The 18615-nt window shown below is 38.3% G+C and overlaps 1 protein-coding gene across 1 annotated transcript in view; it reads right to left on the bottom strand.

The window, feature by feature from the left end:
* HDAC9 (histone deacetylase 9) overlaps positions 1 to 18615 on the bottom strand; it is a 397896-nt gene that overhangs the window by 55130 nt on the left and 324151 nt on the right. The window contains 2 exon segments of the mRNA XM_075212212.1: positions 5932 to 6053; positions 9666 to 9792. Coding sequence (XP_075068313.1) covers positions 5932 to 6053; positions 9666 to 9792 — 249 coding nt within the window.

Genomic DNA, 18615 nt, shown 5'->3' on the forward strand with positions numbered 1-18615 from the left:
AGATGCATGCTAAAAATGCCAGCCCAAGTCTTTCTGAATAGTTTTCTTCAGAATATAATCTGCTAATTAAATTAGAAGAAATATGATGTACGTGAAACACATATACATGAACTATTAAACATTTTATTTTATGTCCGTGTGATTTTTCATTGCGTGAATCTGGTCAAAATAGTGTAATTTTGTAAACCATCGGTGAGAAACTGATTAACTTTATGGTGAGATAAACCGCAAAGGCGATTCCCATATAAACGTGCCAAATACAAGTGACTGGCAGTGGCGCACGCAGGGGGGGTTTCTGGTTCTCCAGAAACCCCTCCCCTCCGCGAACCAACGGTACTGTACAGCAGCCGCGGCGTTGTCAAAGAAGCGTCCACGGCAGTGCTGTATTGTAGTATAATACAGCACTGCCGCGGATGCTTCTTGACAGCGCTGCGGCTGCTGTAGAATCGCCCCTGACTGGTTAAAAAAGAGAAAACATGAAATATAAGGAAACACATAGGCAAAGCTTAAGGTGCCCATACACTCTGCAATTTTGATGGCCAAATAAGTCCAAACTAGCTGCAAATCACAGCTTGTCCGGGTCCAAAAACAACACCAATCCCAAACATCATCAGGATGAACAGTGAGTTCATTTGGACCATAACCATATCTGCCGGAGTGTTTGGTCATCATCTGACTGAATTAATGGTGCCCTGTCAGATCAGTCCACTTGTCCTGAGAGCTGAATGGCTGGATCGAAATATGGCCGCACATGTATATGTACACGTATGTTTGTAGCTGTCATATCGGCTCCTGAGCCACCTCTAGGCAACCTCTGTCTGACTACAATATCAAGCAAAGCGCTGTCAGGGCACGCTTGCACATGTAGTTCCGCCACAGCCCGGACGCCCCACAGGTTGCTTAGACCTAACACGGACAGTCATATCCAGCCCACGTGCACAATAAGTTAATTGAGTAGAATAATAACTTCCAACATTTGAATATAATATGCTTCTGACACGCTTCAGGAAAAAGTTACAAAATTGTGTAAAAATAGCTTCTCCAAAATAAAAGAACACATTCTGAATCTGTAACGACTTTATCATTTCTTAAATGTCAAATGGAAAGGAAACTATTAAATGTAACTGTCATGTCAGCAATTGACTAGGATCAAAGTGATGATGTTGAAGACAGTACATTAGAGAGGTAGTGTGAGAGGCCTGATGTTCTGTATGTGTAATAAACTCATGCAAACAATTTATATTGCAGAAGTATCCTATATTTCTATATTAAGCAATAAAGACTACCCAAAACTAAATTCAGACTTGGTGAAAAAAATCCTTTATTGCCCATGGGTAAAGGAAAAAAGGCTTAACCTCTAAGGGCAAAGGTTACCAATTTCTGCCTGTCCATCACTGTAAGCATACTTGGAACATCATTGTCTGTCTTATGGACAAAGCAGTCACATTGTCCTAGAAGCCTGGAGCAAAGCCTCATGGCTACTTAAATGAGCAAGGGGTCATCTGACTCGTGTCGGGGTTCCTGTTTCTTTTCCTGAAGAAACCAGCGTAAAAACATAAGGGTTATGTAGCTAAGGGCTAGAATTAACTCTATTTTTCTTATTGTGATTTAATAGGTAAACAGGGTAGTTCTGCATGTTGTTAAACTGTCATGTTAATTAATGAAATGTGGTATAGTCGATGAATCAAACCCTTATAAGATACATTCTGTAAGTATAATGCTACAAATACCTACTTAAAACAAATGAGACATAAAAATTCTAAATATTTTAATGGGAAATAGTTTAATCTGTGGCATTAGCAAAGTGTTTCCTGTAGAATATGAAAATTAGTGCATACTCTAAATGCATTTGATAACTTTGTTAATGTGTATGTTATGGAATGCCAAGGATTCCTTATGTGTTACATAAATGTCTTAAATCTCTGAAAAATATGTACCATATAGTAATTTATTGCACATCCACTTTACTTACAAGAATATACTATTATTTTCTATTAGGAATAGAAAAACAGACTAACATATAATGAAATGAAATATGTTAGCATTTAAAAATAAGCTAGTTCCTGTTTTTTTAAGAGGCTAAAGTAGTTAAAACACCATCAGGTAATTATAACATTTATAACACATAGAACAACTCAAAACCCATTGTGTACACTGCCTTGCGCTTTGCATCTGTTTGTGCAGGAAAAGATGGTGTCTTAGCATGAAAAGATGATGGCTTTGCAGTCAGTCAGACATAATTAGGTTGGACAATAGGTGGTTAGGGATAGTCTTAACATATTACCAGATAGGCACTCTTTATACCAATGGTGCAGTTAAAAATATAAAACTGTACATAAACAAGTTTTAATTTAAATGAGCAAAAGGGGTGTGGAATAGATAAACTGTGAGATTGTCCCATTTTTTATGCCTGCTGTGAGGTCCTTACTTATGCAGCATATGCACACACACATCTATTTGCACCTATTTACATGGGCAGGCACAAGTCGCAAGGCAGATGCACCCATCTTGGATTTCAGTAACATGAACTGTTTGTGCACTGTAATAGGTATGCCACGTATAAATGGTTATGCGTAGATATACACAATGCCCCTTATGGATTAAGTACCTGGGCACTCTTTACTTCTACTATTATCCTGTATTCTTGCTCTGCATATACCACTGATTTTGTTTGTACTCTTCCAGCTCCGATTCATGCCGCATCTGACCTTGTCTAAGCTGCAGATTTGTAATACCATTGCTGATCTAGTTCATCATTTATATATTTATATAGCGCCACTAATTCTGTAGCGCTGTACAGAGAACTCACTCACATCAGTCCCTGCCCCATTGGGGCTTACAGTCTAAATTTCCTAACACACACACACAGACTATGGCCAATTAACCCACCAGTATGTTTTGGAGTGTGGGAGGAAATTGGAGCACCCATAGGAAACCCACGCAAACACGGGGAGAGCATACAAACTCCTCACACAGATAAGGACATGGTCGGGAATTGAACTCATGACCCCAGTGCTGTGAGGCAGAAGTGCTAACCACTTAGCCATCGTGCTGCCCAGTTCCTGACCCAGGTTTGTATAGCTTGCTTCTCCTCTGTTGTATAATCTATAACCTGTGTAGAAAGCACCAATATCCTGGTAGAGAAGTCCGGAAGGCAGCAAAGTACAGCTGAGCATCTTTACCTCTACTTTCTATAGTAGGTGAAACGCACAGGTAGCCTGGGATATTGGTGTTCACAAGAAGATATCATTACACCTGCTTAAATGGCTGTGTTTGGCTTGAGCTGCAGAAATATACACAATGGAAAGCAATACAATATAAAATTGAGGTTTGACTGACCAGCCACATGTATGTGCCCACTCACTCCCCTATGTTATAATATAGGAATCAAACAGTTCAACCCCAGTATTTTGGGAAAATTGAAACTCAAGATCACAGCTGCACACTGCATTGACATAAATTTGCACAAATGCAAAGCGGCTGCAAAAACATCTAAATGATTTAGAACATTTGGGACAAACGTATCCACATAATGTCAGCATATCTATATATGTGCAACAACAGGTTCAACAGTGCAAAACAGGACTCGTCATTTACTAAAGTGCAAAAGTGCAAAATTACAGTACAAATGAAAACATGTTTAAACTATTGAGCTTGTATGAGTGGACTTATAGAAAATTCAGTTAACAAAACCATTTAGAGATATATATCAGCATAGATTTGTTAGTGTATCTTATACAATGTATTTATTTTAATTCCTTGGTATCTACATGTTTTTATACTGTCTAATCGATGAATAGCTACTTTATGTTACAATGTTTTAACAATCTTGCTTGAAGGAAATAACCCATGTAATATTTATAATTGGTGGCCAACTGCAACAAACCACACTCTACAGGAGTCCTTTAAGAGGAACACTGGTTAATGGTACATAGATCTGCTGTATAATCAGTCTCACAGCTGGAAGGCTGAGGCTTTCCCTGCCCACATATTTACCCAACATAATGGAAGCTACGCAAATAATAACCCTGCAAGATTCATTTGCAGTGTCTACTTCTTCTCATCTGTTTAAGATATCAGCCAATTTCTGCATAATATACATGGACGCAGCGTAAACTTAAAGGGCAAATTCCCCACTCTTAGATTCTGATAAGCGTTGCATTTGGGACATGTATTCCTTTCAAATGCCACTTCCATTAAGCATCAATAGTGGCTGCTTAGCTGTTTTCCAGGGTGCAGATATTTCTACACCTATTCATGTTCTCAGCAGGAGTTCAGTAACTTTTACTTGATGCAAACACGATGTCCATCAGAAATGATAGGAAAGGACACATTTGATTCCCAATGGAGTCCAAAACAACCACCAGGCCTCTTGCTGTATTGGACATCAAAGAGCAGTGATATAATATATTTACTATGAGATGCTCAGTAAAGTGGAATATATTACTGTTCAGTTAAGGCATTTCCTACTGATATAAGGCTGTAACACTTTTGCTCAATGATTCAAGAAAGCCTCTGGTTATGGAATCTCTTATGAAGGTATACAATGTTGGATTGAAATCTTGGGGGGGGGGAAATGTATCAAGCAGCAGTTAGTTAAGATCGCCAGAAATTGTTTTGTGCCAGTATGAATCCACAGACAAAAGGGTGAACCGATAGAAAACCAGTTGAAAATAGCCATATTCAAAAGCACCACATTACTAATCGCTGTCCAGACTTTGGTCGCAATACGTGAGATGTATCAATCAGTTTTCAGCTATCTGGCCTGTCAGAATGTTAAAAAAAAAAAGGTGTTTCAAATGCTCTCCTACCCCTCTCATTATAGGCTGTGCTGCCATGCTAATAAAAGTAGCACTGGATTCCTTCTTAGTTTCTACCAAAGGTTTACATCACATTAAGAAAAGAAGATTTTAGGTAAATACTGAAAAATACCACTATACTGCAGAAAAGATTATGGCCACTATATTATAAAAATAAAAAAAAGTTAAAATATATATACATCAAAGTGGGAACTATTACTTTTAATTGCATTAATATCTATGGGGAAACCTGTAGAGGGCGCCTGAACATTCAACCTTTATCTAGCTGGTGTGAATATTTAATTTACTCAGATACAGACATAACTTATGTGAATGATCCACATCACTCAATGCATCTAAAGTGCAGAATCGTGATATTGTACAGGGAACTGGCAGCTGCCTATGAAAAAAGCTGGCAATGTTATCTTTGTCATGAGCTGTAAGTTTGGCAATAAGAGAGACTTCTCTAGTAGCAACTGGCTGTGCCTGGACTTGGTAGTATTCTAGCCATATGCCCCTGATAATTGCATAGCCTTTATTAATCATTATCCGTTTTATTGGCAGACAAGAAATGCAATGGGTACCAAAGCTAATCTGTGATGGGACCTTCTACATAACCATCATAACGTCATACCCACCACATGTCTGCTCTATCTCGTAGTCATCATTCCATAGGGCAGAGTGAATTAGTAGTAACCTGGCACAGTGGTCGGAATTATATCTACAATTATTTTATCCTCATTATTTTCCAAAGACAGGATAAATTCATTATGAAAACACATTTAATTTGTACGTTCCTCTGGCACAGGGAAGAGGCAATGTACAGCAGCACAAGCCATAGTCATTGGAAGATGGGAAACCTCTTTAAAGAAAAGTCTGCTACCACTCCGCAGCATATTACCATAGATTAGTCATTTATAATAAGTGTGTCTGGACACTTCTGTCATAGAAAAATATCCATATAAGTGTTGCCTTGGCAGCATTAAGCACCAGGGATTGCACTATCATTTCTACCACTGAAGAAATAGTTGTATCGCACATGTAAAAAACTATGGCGTCTTTTTCTGTTAAAGTAAAGAGATTGTGTAATAGAATTTTCAAAAACATAGCACAAAAAAGATGACAATCTTACCAGTTTTTCTTAAAGGAAAGTCGTCCCTGGTATCGTGAGCTCCGGGCAAAGTGTATTTATATGATGGAGAGGTCCCACTTAGTGGAGGAGAGCTTTGATCCAGTGAAGTATGATGTGCTGCCCTGCAACAAGAACACAATAAGAGTATAGACCAGTAATTAATGGTTTGGAAGCTAAAGATCTTAAACACTTATATGAGAGTTTTCTCATCTCTGCTCTGCATGTTAGTAGGCTTGCCTTGTAGAAATCATCTATATATTAGGGGCAGCACAGTGGCCTAGTGGTTAGCACTTCTGCCTCACAGCACTGGGGTCATTGGTTCGAATCCCGACCATGGCCTTATCTGTGTGGAGTTTGTATGTTCTCCCTGTGTTTGCGTGGGTTTCCTCCGGGTGCTCTGGTTTCCTCCCACACTCCAAAAACATACTGGTAGGTTAATTGGCTGCTATCAAAATTGACCCTAGTCTCTCCCTCTCTGTCTGTCTGTCTCTCTCTCTGTGTGTGAGTGTGTGTCTATATTAGGGAATTTAGACTGTAAGCTCCGATGGGGCAGGGACTGATGTGAATGAGTTCTCTGTACAGCGCTGCGGAATTAGTGGCGCTATATAAATAAATGATGATGATGATGATGATTATTATATACAGTATGTACCCACTAATTATATTAATATATACATATGTAAGCACAGAGAGGGGGGGAGGGAGGTCCTGCCTATTTATTTAGTGTGTGACCCCTACAGTGGTATATATTCATTTTTGGCCAAATATATTCTTGATATATCATAGCTGTTAGATACTGTTATGTTTTTATTAAACTTTTTTATTTTGAACTGCATCACATATATTTTAGAAATATAAAATAAAATATATAACAGATATAACAGCCATATTTCATCATATAACAGATAAACCCAGGTGAACAAGTAAAACCATAAGACTATTGCTTAGAATAACTCGGTAACTGTCGCATGTTTTTAACAATTACAAAATTTAAAGACAGGAATTATTTAATGGTCATTTACCATTTAGAAAACGGTGGTGGCAAAGCACATAAGCAGTTTAATTCCTGGATGGCGACATTATTTACATATACTGCATAGGTGCAGCTGTGTCATACATCGATCCCAGTGGTTACATTATGCAAGTTGCTGCAGGTAAAATGATTTACTCAAGATAATGAGCGGTTCTGGTCAGACCTCGGCAGGTCGGGGATATAAACATAGAACCCAAAATATGCATATTATAGGTTTTCAAAAAGTAAAAAGAAATTGAAAACCAAACAAACAACATATTGTGAGATGAAGAATGATAATAAGCTGCAGGGGGGGGGGATATTTTAAGGTGTTCTCACACTAGCAGGAGGCTGCAGAACCTTTGTATTCCTGCATTACATGTGCACACATTTTAGTGCATTAATGTGTCCAGATAATACCATGCAATAATATAAATATTAAATGACACTTGAGATAAAGACAGCCCTGATGTCCCCTTTAATACCATGAGGTATGTAGTGAGTGTCCAACGTGTGTGTGTGGGGGGGGGATTTCTATATGTGATGCTGTCATACATGTGCCATAAGAAGTGCACTGGGCTCACCCTTATTATAGCATAAAAAATTACTCCTAAGGGGCCTGATTCATTAAGGATCTTAACTTAAGATACTTCTTATTTCAGTCTCCTGGACAAAACCATGTTACAATGCAAGGGGTGCAAATTAGTATTCTGTTTTGCACATAAGTTAAATACTGACTGTTTTTTCATGTAGCACACATATATCAACTTTAAATTTCAGTGTACAAATAAGCTATCAAGTATTTGTGTGCTACATGAAAAAACAGTCAGTATTTAACTTATGTGCAAAACAGAATACTAATTTGCACCCCTTGCATTGTGTCATGGTTTTGTCTTAAATAAGAAGTTTCTTAAGTTAAGATCCTTAATGAATCAGGCCCAAGACTCTTAGCATAGCTGTTCATGACAAAAGACAATGGACAGACTTACGTGATGCCATCATATTACTTCCCCTAACCAGCTTCACAACCATACTAGTAAGATGAAACTATTGCTTTTCAACACTACAATTTATCACAACTGTACAAACATTAAGATTTGTTTCATTAAGAATTTACTATAGTATACATAGGCTGGAAAGTGTATTTTCAATATTCATTATAATAATCTGAAAATGGAAAATTGCTTATTTGAAAGACATTTATAACAGTATTTCATAAATCATAAATAGCTACTTGATTTTAAGCAATAGTTTAGTCTGCTTTCACTGGTATTAGTTGGTTTTAGTGTGATTCCCAGTGAGTTTTTGTCTATATAGTGATGTCTAGAGCACTTTCAGTGTAGTTTAATGTAAGTGCAATATAATGTCATCAAGTGTTTAGAATCTAGGTCCTAGGAAACCAACACACTCATATCTACTCACAGAGAGACCTTTCTTTGTTATTAAGATATCACTCAGCTTGGAGGCATTGGTGGAATTAAATGACCTATAACCCTGTGAGGTAATATAGCAATGGTTCTTCAAATGCCTTATACCTAAACCTGACCACCCATTGCCGTACTTCCATCTTCCCAAAATCCATTCCCATTCACTTTTATTAACAATGTTCCTGCCTCCTTAGGCCTCAAACAACTCTGGGTCCTGGGCAACTGAATCATCTGCCCCTTTCATATTCTGCCATTGCTTGGAGGGAAAGATTTTTAATGGCATAATATAATACACTTATGGGAGGCATCATAGTGCTACTAACCCTGGCTTTGTGACATACACTATACGGCAAACAACACCAATTCTTCATGTAACCCACGTATTCTTATGTGCCACCAATCTTGTTCACTAGATTAACACCTGATTTCTTTATAATAATTTTTAAATTCCTAGGATCAAGAACCATCACGAGAAGAGAACGACACATTCATGTAGCCATCAGTAGCCAGAGTCAAAGTTAGGAGCCAGCAATAAACATTTGTGAGCTACGCAGAATTTCTGAGGAGTGATGATATGGGTTGTAACAGCATCATACATTACAATGACCAACAAACGTTGCTAAAAAAGGAACAAAAAAATCTTGCATGGTAAACAGTCTAAATGACCAGCAAATCCCACACAGCCTACGCTCAACACATTATATAACACACTACACCAATATATAACCAGTCTCCTCACATATGATTACACCAGTATATGTTCTAAACTATGATTACCCCCAGAAAATCATTACACCCACCTGAGCCCCCAGTAAAAGCATTCCACACCAACCTGTAGGCCCACAAAAAAAGCATTACACTGTGCTTCCAGATAAAAGCACTACACCACTTTGTGTCCCCCCAAAAAAAGTATTATACTAGTCTGTGCCCCCAGAAGAAAATACACACCAGCCTGTGTCCCAAACAAAAAATGCTGTATATCCCTCCCCACAAAAAGCAATGCACCTGTCGGGAATGATCGGACTGGACTCCCGACATAAAGTACAGCACTGTGCACCCCTAATACTATGACCATGGGCAGGGCAGCTCTCACTCCTATAAGAAGACCTGATTATGAGATTTCAGCACAAGTAGTAGAACATTTCTGTCTAAGGGTTAAATGCTGGTTATTGGACATAGGAGTGTCATCCACAGCTAGTCTCCAATGCAGGGGAAGGGGAGACCCCGGTCCCAGGGTGCATTTGTCCGTGACTGGATAATAACTGCAATAATAAGACTGAGATATGATGACATACGTGTACCAAAGCTTGGGATGGCGGCCTATGGAATGATTGGTTCCGTTGGTAGAAGATTCTTTTGTTGCAGATTTACTCAGGAGGAATTCCTGGAGTTTCAGCTTTACCTCCGTGCTGGCCACAGCTCCTGAAATGTAATTGAGCAAAATAAAAAAAAAAGATATCACCTTACAAATTTTTCAACTGAGAGGAGCTATATTGTCCTCTAAACAAAAGTAGAACACTTTATGCGATTCTCATGCCAGATATCTAACACTATAAATAAATATTAATGGTACAGCATGTCCCTCGGGCACAGAAAGGGTTAAACTTGATTTAGGAGGTGTTACTTCATTTTGCTTGTTTCTAAGTAACAGGTTCACACAGTACACACTCAGCTAGAGGGGAAGTCCAATAAAAGTGACAATTTAATTTAGCTTCCCACACTATTTGTTTACCCATAGGGTAGTTGTGAAATTACTTACTGCTAGCATTTCAAATTAATCTTGTGACTCTGAAAGCATAAAATACATAGTGTGTGTGCAGTTGGAAAATGAATTAAATACTCTCCCCTAAGGTCAATTAAATCTGAGTTTGTGCTTATTGACTGCTAAATGAAAAACCTGCTACACCTATGTTGTGGGACGGGAATATCAATTCAGTCCATGCATTGAATATTGCTGCAATTTCTTACAAAGGTTTCTTTCTGTTTTGAAGCTTTAGTCCTAGAACCATCTACAGTGTTTTCCAGTCCTCAGTTAGTAGTCAGCATTTAAAATTGTTTTGCAGGGAAAAATTGAAGCTAAGCTGGTGCATATATACAATTATATATGGTTATGCAAAATTCTGCATCAACAGTCCATGGAGCACTGCAACCCAATCATGTCAGGTTTACTGAATCTATTGTGCAGTTGGTCAATACTAAAACGGGGACAATTCTAGGGACAAATCTTTAAAACTTGGAACAGTCTCTGGAAATAAAGGACACTTGGCCACTATGCATCTAGACTTAATATTGCACAGTCTATCTGACCTAATTCCCCACCTCTATCCTGATTCATGCTCCTCTCTGCCCCAACGTTTACTTTGTGCTTTATGCCATGCCCAGCCTAAGCTGTGTTGGGTGCGACGAGTAGTTGGTGAAGTTCGGTGGGTCATAAAAATAATAGGATTGAACTTTATCTTATTCTTTGCCCGAAACGTTCAATTTCTGCATCACGTGAACTTCTCCACATCATGTGACCTCCTCCACACACGTGACCTCCTCTACACACATGGTTACCCAGTGTGAATGGCCCATCTAAGATCAGTGCAAGAGGGATGTACAGTCTGCAACATGTGGTCCATGGTCCAGATACTTGTGACTACTGCTTACTAAATTGAAGCAAAGTAAGGGATTCTCGGCAGGCCCTTTTATTCACTAGGGTGCTGCAAAGTTGTTGTCGATTTAGACATTTAAACAAACATTTTCTATGATGGGGCACATTAAAGTGCAACAAGTGGAAAACTCTCTGCAGAATAGCACTGTGCCTGTTCCAGTCTTAGTCTCTGTACAGCGGAAGTAGTGGTGCTATATAAATAAATGATAATAATAATAATAATAATAATAATAATAATAATAATAATAATAATAATAATAATATACCTAACTCAAATGCTGGTGGAAATCTGGTCATCCAGAAGTCACAATGAATGATCAGATTTGGATCATTTAAGCCCCTTTGAAGGTTACAGAGCAGCACATGAGGTGCATCAGGTTACTCATCACTGGGGTAGGTAAATCAGATCTACAAATGCATTCTGCATAGCTTACAGTAAGGCAGGAGGCAGTTCTGGGCTACTTATATTAGACTATGATGATTATCTTTGTTCAGATAATACAGTTCCTGTCTGCTACATATCAGTGGTAAAATGTTGTTTTATTTTAATGAAACATATGATTATTGTATTTCTTTTTACTTAGCATTTGCACATTGCTGGTATTTTGCACGTTATTAACATAAGTGACCCCAATACAGTGCAATTTGTTTAGTTATTGTGGCCATTTTTGACCAACATAATCAACCACTCTACAGAATGTAGTTTCCAGAATGATCATTATAAACAATCTAGTTATGATCTTATTTAATGTGATTTAATCAGCTATGATGGAAAAAAACATGTTGGAGTATGGTCACCATTGTCATGTTTATGGGGTCACCATTCTGTCTGGAAGTGCAGAGTTCTTTGCTTGAACAATAATTACATTTTTTGGCCCAGGACCAAAAACAAATCAGCGAAATTACTCTGTGTTCCGGTGTTCAGCTGCCGAGCAGATTGTTGCATTACGGTGTCGACACCATAATTAAAAAGCAGTGCATTTATTGTATTTATGTAAGTTATGGATTTAATCGTTTTTAATGGGATGAGTCACACATATGTTATTATGTAATACAGTTATGCTGGTTAGCTGAATCCTCATAGATATTTTTCTGGCTGTGAAGATGCTCAAATCCTAGACCTTTTTATAAAAGTTTGAATGAAAAGGAAGTATTATATTTATATATAAATTGTAGACTGTTTAATTCTCAATTATCGATGTTTTTGATTGCACATTGTTACCTGTGTTACCTGTATGTAAAAAACACTGTTCCCATTATCCTTGATACAGAAAAGGAAGTGTTCTCTTCAAAGGAAATTGCATGTGTTTGTCTCCCTCTAGTGAGCCAGCACATAGTGCACAATACCTGAATTTTTTCAGTCTGACCACAAAATAGTTTCCTTCTTATCTTGGTTCCTTTTTCAATAAAACATCCGGGAGATATTTGTTAACAAATCTAAAAATGTCCAAGGTTGTTAAGAAGACACTTGAACTGATTGTTGTGTCTAAAGACACCAGTACATCCTAGCTGCTTAAGGAATATCGAAAAATACACTTGGTGGGAAAAAACATTGGGTCAAGGACCAAAAAAAGTGACACTAAAATCATCCAGATATTGTTCCTGGTGCCAATAATAACAAGATACAACTAGAAGATACATACATAAATAACAAAAATGATGAAACAATATTATTTTCCAATGTGCATGACCACATCTACACTTTGCAGTGTGCCAATATGTCCTGAATTAGTATCCATTAACATCCATGCTTATGGTACACTGTCTGGAAGCCCCTACTCCAGAGCTTTGACTGGTAAAATATAAAACTAAAAGAGGTAACAAAGTAATTCCCAGGGATGTTCCATCTGCCAATGTGGCCTGAGGGAGCCTCTTCCCCTTCCCTAAATAAATATATAACGGCCGGAAAAAACAAAATATATAAAATTATATATATATATATATATATATATATATATATATATATATATATATATATATATATCCTGTTTCATGTAAACAGATTGACCAGATTGAAGGTTCGCATTGACCAGAGCCCTCTGTACCCTCTGCCTCCGATCCGTGCCTTCTTTGTCAACCTTGTATGTACTGGTCTGTTTTTATGTAGGATTTGATGGACCCACTGTGCGGTGTTGCAGAGTTTTGTGGCGAATTACAAATAAAAGATGACAGATTTCCTAGGCCTATATCTAGCGTTGCCAAAATTTTTAAATACAAAATCTGGACACCTGAATTATAAATTTTGAGTTGAAAAAATGGGTAGAAAGTAAGTATACTTTGAATTTTTTCTATCCTATCTACTTGTTTATAGGACAGTTTAGATGCTTACTATCTTTTCAGTTTGAAAATATTGTAGTCTGTGCTCTCAGATACCCTCATATTCATATTCACTGAAATAGCTTTTGACAGATAACAACTCTGTTTTCACTCTATTCAAACAATATTACAGCTACACGCAAAACAATGAAAGTGATTTTCCCCTTTATTTTAGAAGTTTACCAAATATCCTTCCAAATGATAGTCCTTTGAAAGGATCTCCCACCAGTTTTGTCCTTATTGAGCAGGACTGTTGGGGGGGGGGGTATGTCCTGGCCACAGCCTCTGATGCGTGCAACATTTAATTTATGGGCAGCATGGAGGCTTTAGTGGTTAGCACTTCTGCCTCACAGCACTATGGTCATGAGTTGGATTCCCACACCATGGCCTTATCTGTGTGGAGTTTGCATCTTCTCCCCGTTTTTGCATGGGTTTCCTCTGGGTACTCCGGTTTCCTCCCACACACCAAAAACACACTAGTAGGTTAATTGGCTGCTATTAAATTGCCCTTTGTCTCTCTCATTCTGTGTGTGTATGTTATGGGATTTAGATTGTAAGCTTCAATGGGGCAGGGACTGATGTGAGTTCTCTGTACAGCACTGCAAAATTAGTGGCGCTATATATATAAATGATGATGATGATGATGATGATTTCCAGGGTTTTTATTAGGGGAGGAGATTGGGGGAGGTCCAGCACTTCTAAAGCACTTGGCAGGAACTCGAGGGAGTGACAAGCCACCAACATGTGTGGGCATTCCCCATTTTATGCGGCATGAGCACTTTGTTATGAGTGGTCAAAACTAAATGATGAAAGGTATTTTTCTAATGGTTAAAAATCCACATTTAAATGAATCATCCTCTCTGCAGCCGCATAGAGGATACAATACTGCACATTTACCAAGAAAATTCATCAATGCCGCATTCATCAATTTCTGTAATGACACACAGCACTGCTGCAACGCTTTTTGGCAAACTATAAATAAAAGATGATGATATATTTCCTACGCCTATATTTGGCTTTCCAAACATTTCGAAATAAAAAAATCTGAACCCTAAGAGGGAGATTGAACTGCCGGCAATGTGTGCGTGGACATCGCGCTGTGCGCATTGCCGACAATAGCGGTACAAATCTCTGATCATTTTCCCTCACACCTTTATGGGGTGCAAGAAAAAATGAATGGAGATTTCTGTCAACTCTCCACAGCGAGGTTTCTCGCGGACGTTCCGGAGACACCTTGGGCCTGAGTCATTAAGGCAAAAAAGGAGTAAATGTTCTCTGGGACAAACCATGTTACAACTTAAGGGGTGCAAATTAGTTTATTATTTTGCACATAAGTTAAATATTGGCTGTTTTTTCATCTAGCACACAAATACTTGTTAGCTTTATTATTACACTGAAACATGTCCTACCCCAAGTATAAATCTGTCCCAACATTTTAAATTTACCTCCCCCTCCAATGCAACATGGTTTTGCCCAAGTGCAAATGTTACTCCTTTTTTATGCTTTGCTCTCCTTAATGACTCAGGCCCCTTGCGTCTAAATGAATTGCCTCCTAAGTGAATAATAATAGATTTTGAGTGGAAAAAAGAGTGATTATCCTGGGAGAACCAGGTCATTTTAGAGCCCTATTTGTGTGTCCTCAGGCCATTTTTGGTAGCCAAGTTTGCTAACAATTACAAATATGTTTTATTGACAACTTTGTACAAATCTACTGACAAACAGCATTTTACTGACCTATGTTATATCAGTTTTTGCCGCTGTGAAATTAATAGGAGAAAACTAAAATCATGGATAGCAGGTAAAGCACAGGTGACTTGAGGGAAGAATTACAGGTATTTGGAATCTCCCCATGGTGAGAAATATTAATTGTGAAGTTTGAGATTTAGGGCTAGATTTACTAAACTGCGGATTTGAAAAAGTGGGGATGTTGCCTATAGCAACCAATCAGATTCTAGCTGTCATTTTGTAGAATGTACTAAATAAATGAAAGCTAGAATCAGATTGGTTGCTATAGGCAACATCCCCACTTTTTCAAACCCGCAGCTTAGTAAATCTAGCCCTTAAACACATTTATTTAAAAAATGTACAGCTGCTGCAGCACTACTTGTAGCCAACAGGTGGCGATACATCATCAAATCTTTCTTCCAGAGCTTATTTACTAGTCACTTGTAGACACCTTTATAGAATTATAAATTATTTTAGGGCAAGATGAATACAAACACTAAACTATTTGTTACTTGTTTGATTGTTACATGTTTACACTGTATTATTATGCGTAACCTGCTAAAATGGATCTCTCCCCATTGTAGATCATGTGAACTGCCATCAGTTCCTAGACCTATACATTTTGAAAATGATCTATGTCTGGCATAGTAGTAAGAGAACACTTGATATTTGCTGACTTTCTTTACTGACTGATGAAAATGTCACTATATTCTTCCAGACAGTTAGTAAATTACTTAGAATTGGCAACCATGTCTCTGTCTGTGTGTGTGTGTGTATGTTAGGGAATTTAGACTGTAAGCTCCAATGGAGCAGGGACTGATGTGAGTGAGTTCTCTGTACAGCGCTGTGGAATTAGTGGCGCTATATAGAAGATGATGATGATGTGCTCTCTATTGGGATAAAATAAGCTTCTCCTTGTAGAGAATGGGTCACTAGGTACAGAAGGGAGAATACTTTTATTATAACACATCACTTGCCATCCACCAATCTGAAGAACAAAGGCATGTGTTAAGAAATCTGATCGGTGGCATGGAGGTCACACTGACAAATACAATTTGTTTCTCTCTGTGACTAAAGGCTTCATAGTTGTTAGTGACACTTTGTAATGGACACTGATTACAAATGCAAATAGTAACTGGATTTTTTCGAAAATAAGGAATGAAAAACAAATGAAACAATAATGTTGAGGTTACTAAGTGTGTGCAAAAGGTCTAAAGAGGGATTGGACATGTTTTCCTTGGTAGATAGAAATATGTCATGGCTGCAATTTGAGTGACCACAGCTAGTTATTTTACAAGCTTTCTTTTAGCTGTCAACATTAATTTGTTATTTATAAACTTCACCATGGTCACAAAGTATTATAATTTGTAGAGATTTACAGGGAATGCATACTCCCTAATCAAATCAATTTATGCAATGTGGGATTGCCACCTTATTCAGAATAAAAAGCAATAAGCAAAGCACAAACTAAATAGTGCTGTATACCAAGTAAATAAAAGTCAATGACATATTTTATTGGATACATATGGAGAAATTAATGTTAAATATTCCTATATTAAAATGGAACACTCAATTTTTAATTCATATGCCCATTTCCAATTGATAATAGCTATAAAATGAATGGGATATAGAAATGAATGGATCATAGAAATGTATGAAGCTGCACAGCGCTGGTAATTACCCCCCATCAACAGAAATTCAATGAATCTGTGTTGATGTGTGATCAAAGCAGGGAGTTCCAGGGACTCAATGATAAGGGCTAGCAATGTAACGTGGTTTTGTCAAGGTTCAAAGTTAATAATTTTTTTGCTTTCCTTTCCTTATTGAATCAGGCCCCTTGTCTCTTGGTGCACTAATTCGCTCATTCAGCCTCCAGTACCCCCTCTACGCTGATGACACCCAATCTATATCTCTTCCCCTGACCTCTCCCCTTCTGTACTATCTTGTGTAACCAACTGTCTTTCTGTTATCTCTACATGGATGTACCAACACTACCTAAAGCTCAACATATCCAAAACAGAGCTTATCATCTTCCCTCCTCCCAGAGTCACCACCTGCCCTCAAATCTCCCTCACTGTTAATGACACCATAATTTCCTCAGTCTCCCAAGCCCGGAGTCTGGTGTCTCACTGGACTCTGCCTTCTGCTTTATTCATCATATCCAGGCACTCTCCCAATACTGTCAACTCTACCTTAAAAACATTACCAGAATACTCCCTTTATTTACTCAATATGCAACCAAAACTCTTAGCCACTCTCTCATCATCTCCCATCTTGGCTACTGCAAACTCCTGCTATCTGGCATTCCTGACACCCAGGTATCCCCACTTCAATCCATCCTAAATGCTGCTGCAGGACTGTTCTTCCTCTCTCACAGCTCCATACTTATTGCACCACTGTATTATTATTGGGAATCGGATAAATTGAGATGTTTAACCATGTAAACATAATACAATTGTAGAATAATCTCAATCTTTAGATTTTTGGAGTGACACAGGGATGTGAAAACACTATGTTGTATGTGACATATTTTAAAAACACTCTGGGCCTGATTCATTAAGGAAAGGAAATAAAAAAAAAATGAGCAACTTTGCACCTTGGCAAAACCATGTTTGATGGAGGGGGAGCTCAATGTAAAATATGACCTAGATCAACTTTAATTTCAGGGTAGAATTAAAACTATCAAGTATTTGTGTGCTACATGAAAAAATAGCCAGTATTTAACTTATATGCAAAATAATAAACTAATTTGCACCCCTTACATTGTAACATGGTTTAGTCCAAGAGAAAACTCGCTCATTTTTTTTTACTTACTTTCCTTAATGAATCAGGCCCTATACTTAGATATTTTTGCAAGGTTTTGTTTAGGATAGACACAGGCACTCCCGTACACATTCTTCATTTGACAGGGGAGCGAACAGTTGCTAACACAGGTGCATGTGCAGTAATAACCAATATTAACCAATCACCAATTAGCTTTGAATAAGCTAGTGCAAGATAGACTTATGAAAGTAAATGTCTATTTGCTTACTATGCATTGCTCTTCTGCACCTAAAATGATCTTAAGCCCATTGCTTTCCTACTAAAACCTATTCGAAAGAAATATCTGCATTCTCTTGAATATTGATATTCAAGGTACAACCAGACAAGCTAAAGTAACCTTTTAATGGAAGTGGCATACTGATTGTGAAATGTATTCATGGTAAACCATACTTACCTACTTTCTTCAGCTCCCTTCCGGGAGCCAGCCAGTGGAGGGGGGCGTGAAGGGGCGGGGTGGCCGAAATCGCGTCATTTCGGCCCCGCCCCCTGTGACGTCATGACGCAAATTGCGTCATTTGACAGCGGGGGCGGGGCCAAACGCCGCGATTCACCGGGAATCGCGGCGTTTGGGATCTAATTCTGCCCACTTCACTAGGAAGTGGGGTACTTCCTAGTGAAGTGGGCAGAATTCGGGAGATTGCCACACTCGCCCGGGAGTCCGGGAGACTCTCACAAAATGCGGGAGTCTCCCGGACATTCCGGGAGAGTTGGCAAGTATGTGGTAAACA

Source organism: Mixophyes fleayi, chromosome 5 (assembly GCF_038048845.1).
Source record: "Mixophyes fleayi isolate aMixFle1 chromosome 5, aMixFle1.hap1, whole genome shotgun sequence".
Taxonomy (NCBI): Eukaryota; Metazoa; Chordata; class Amphibia; order Anura; family Limnodynastidae; genus Mixophyes; species Mixophyes fleayi.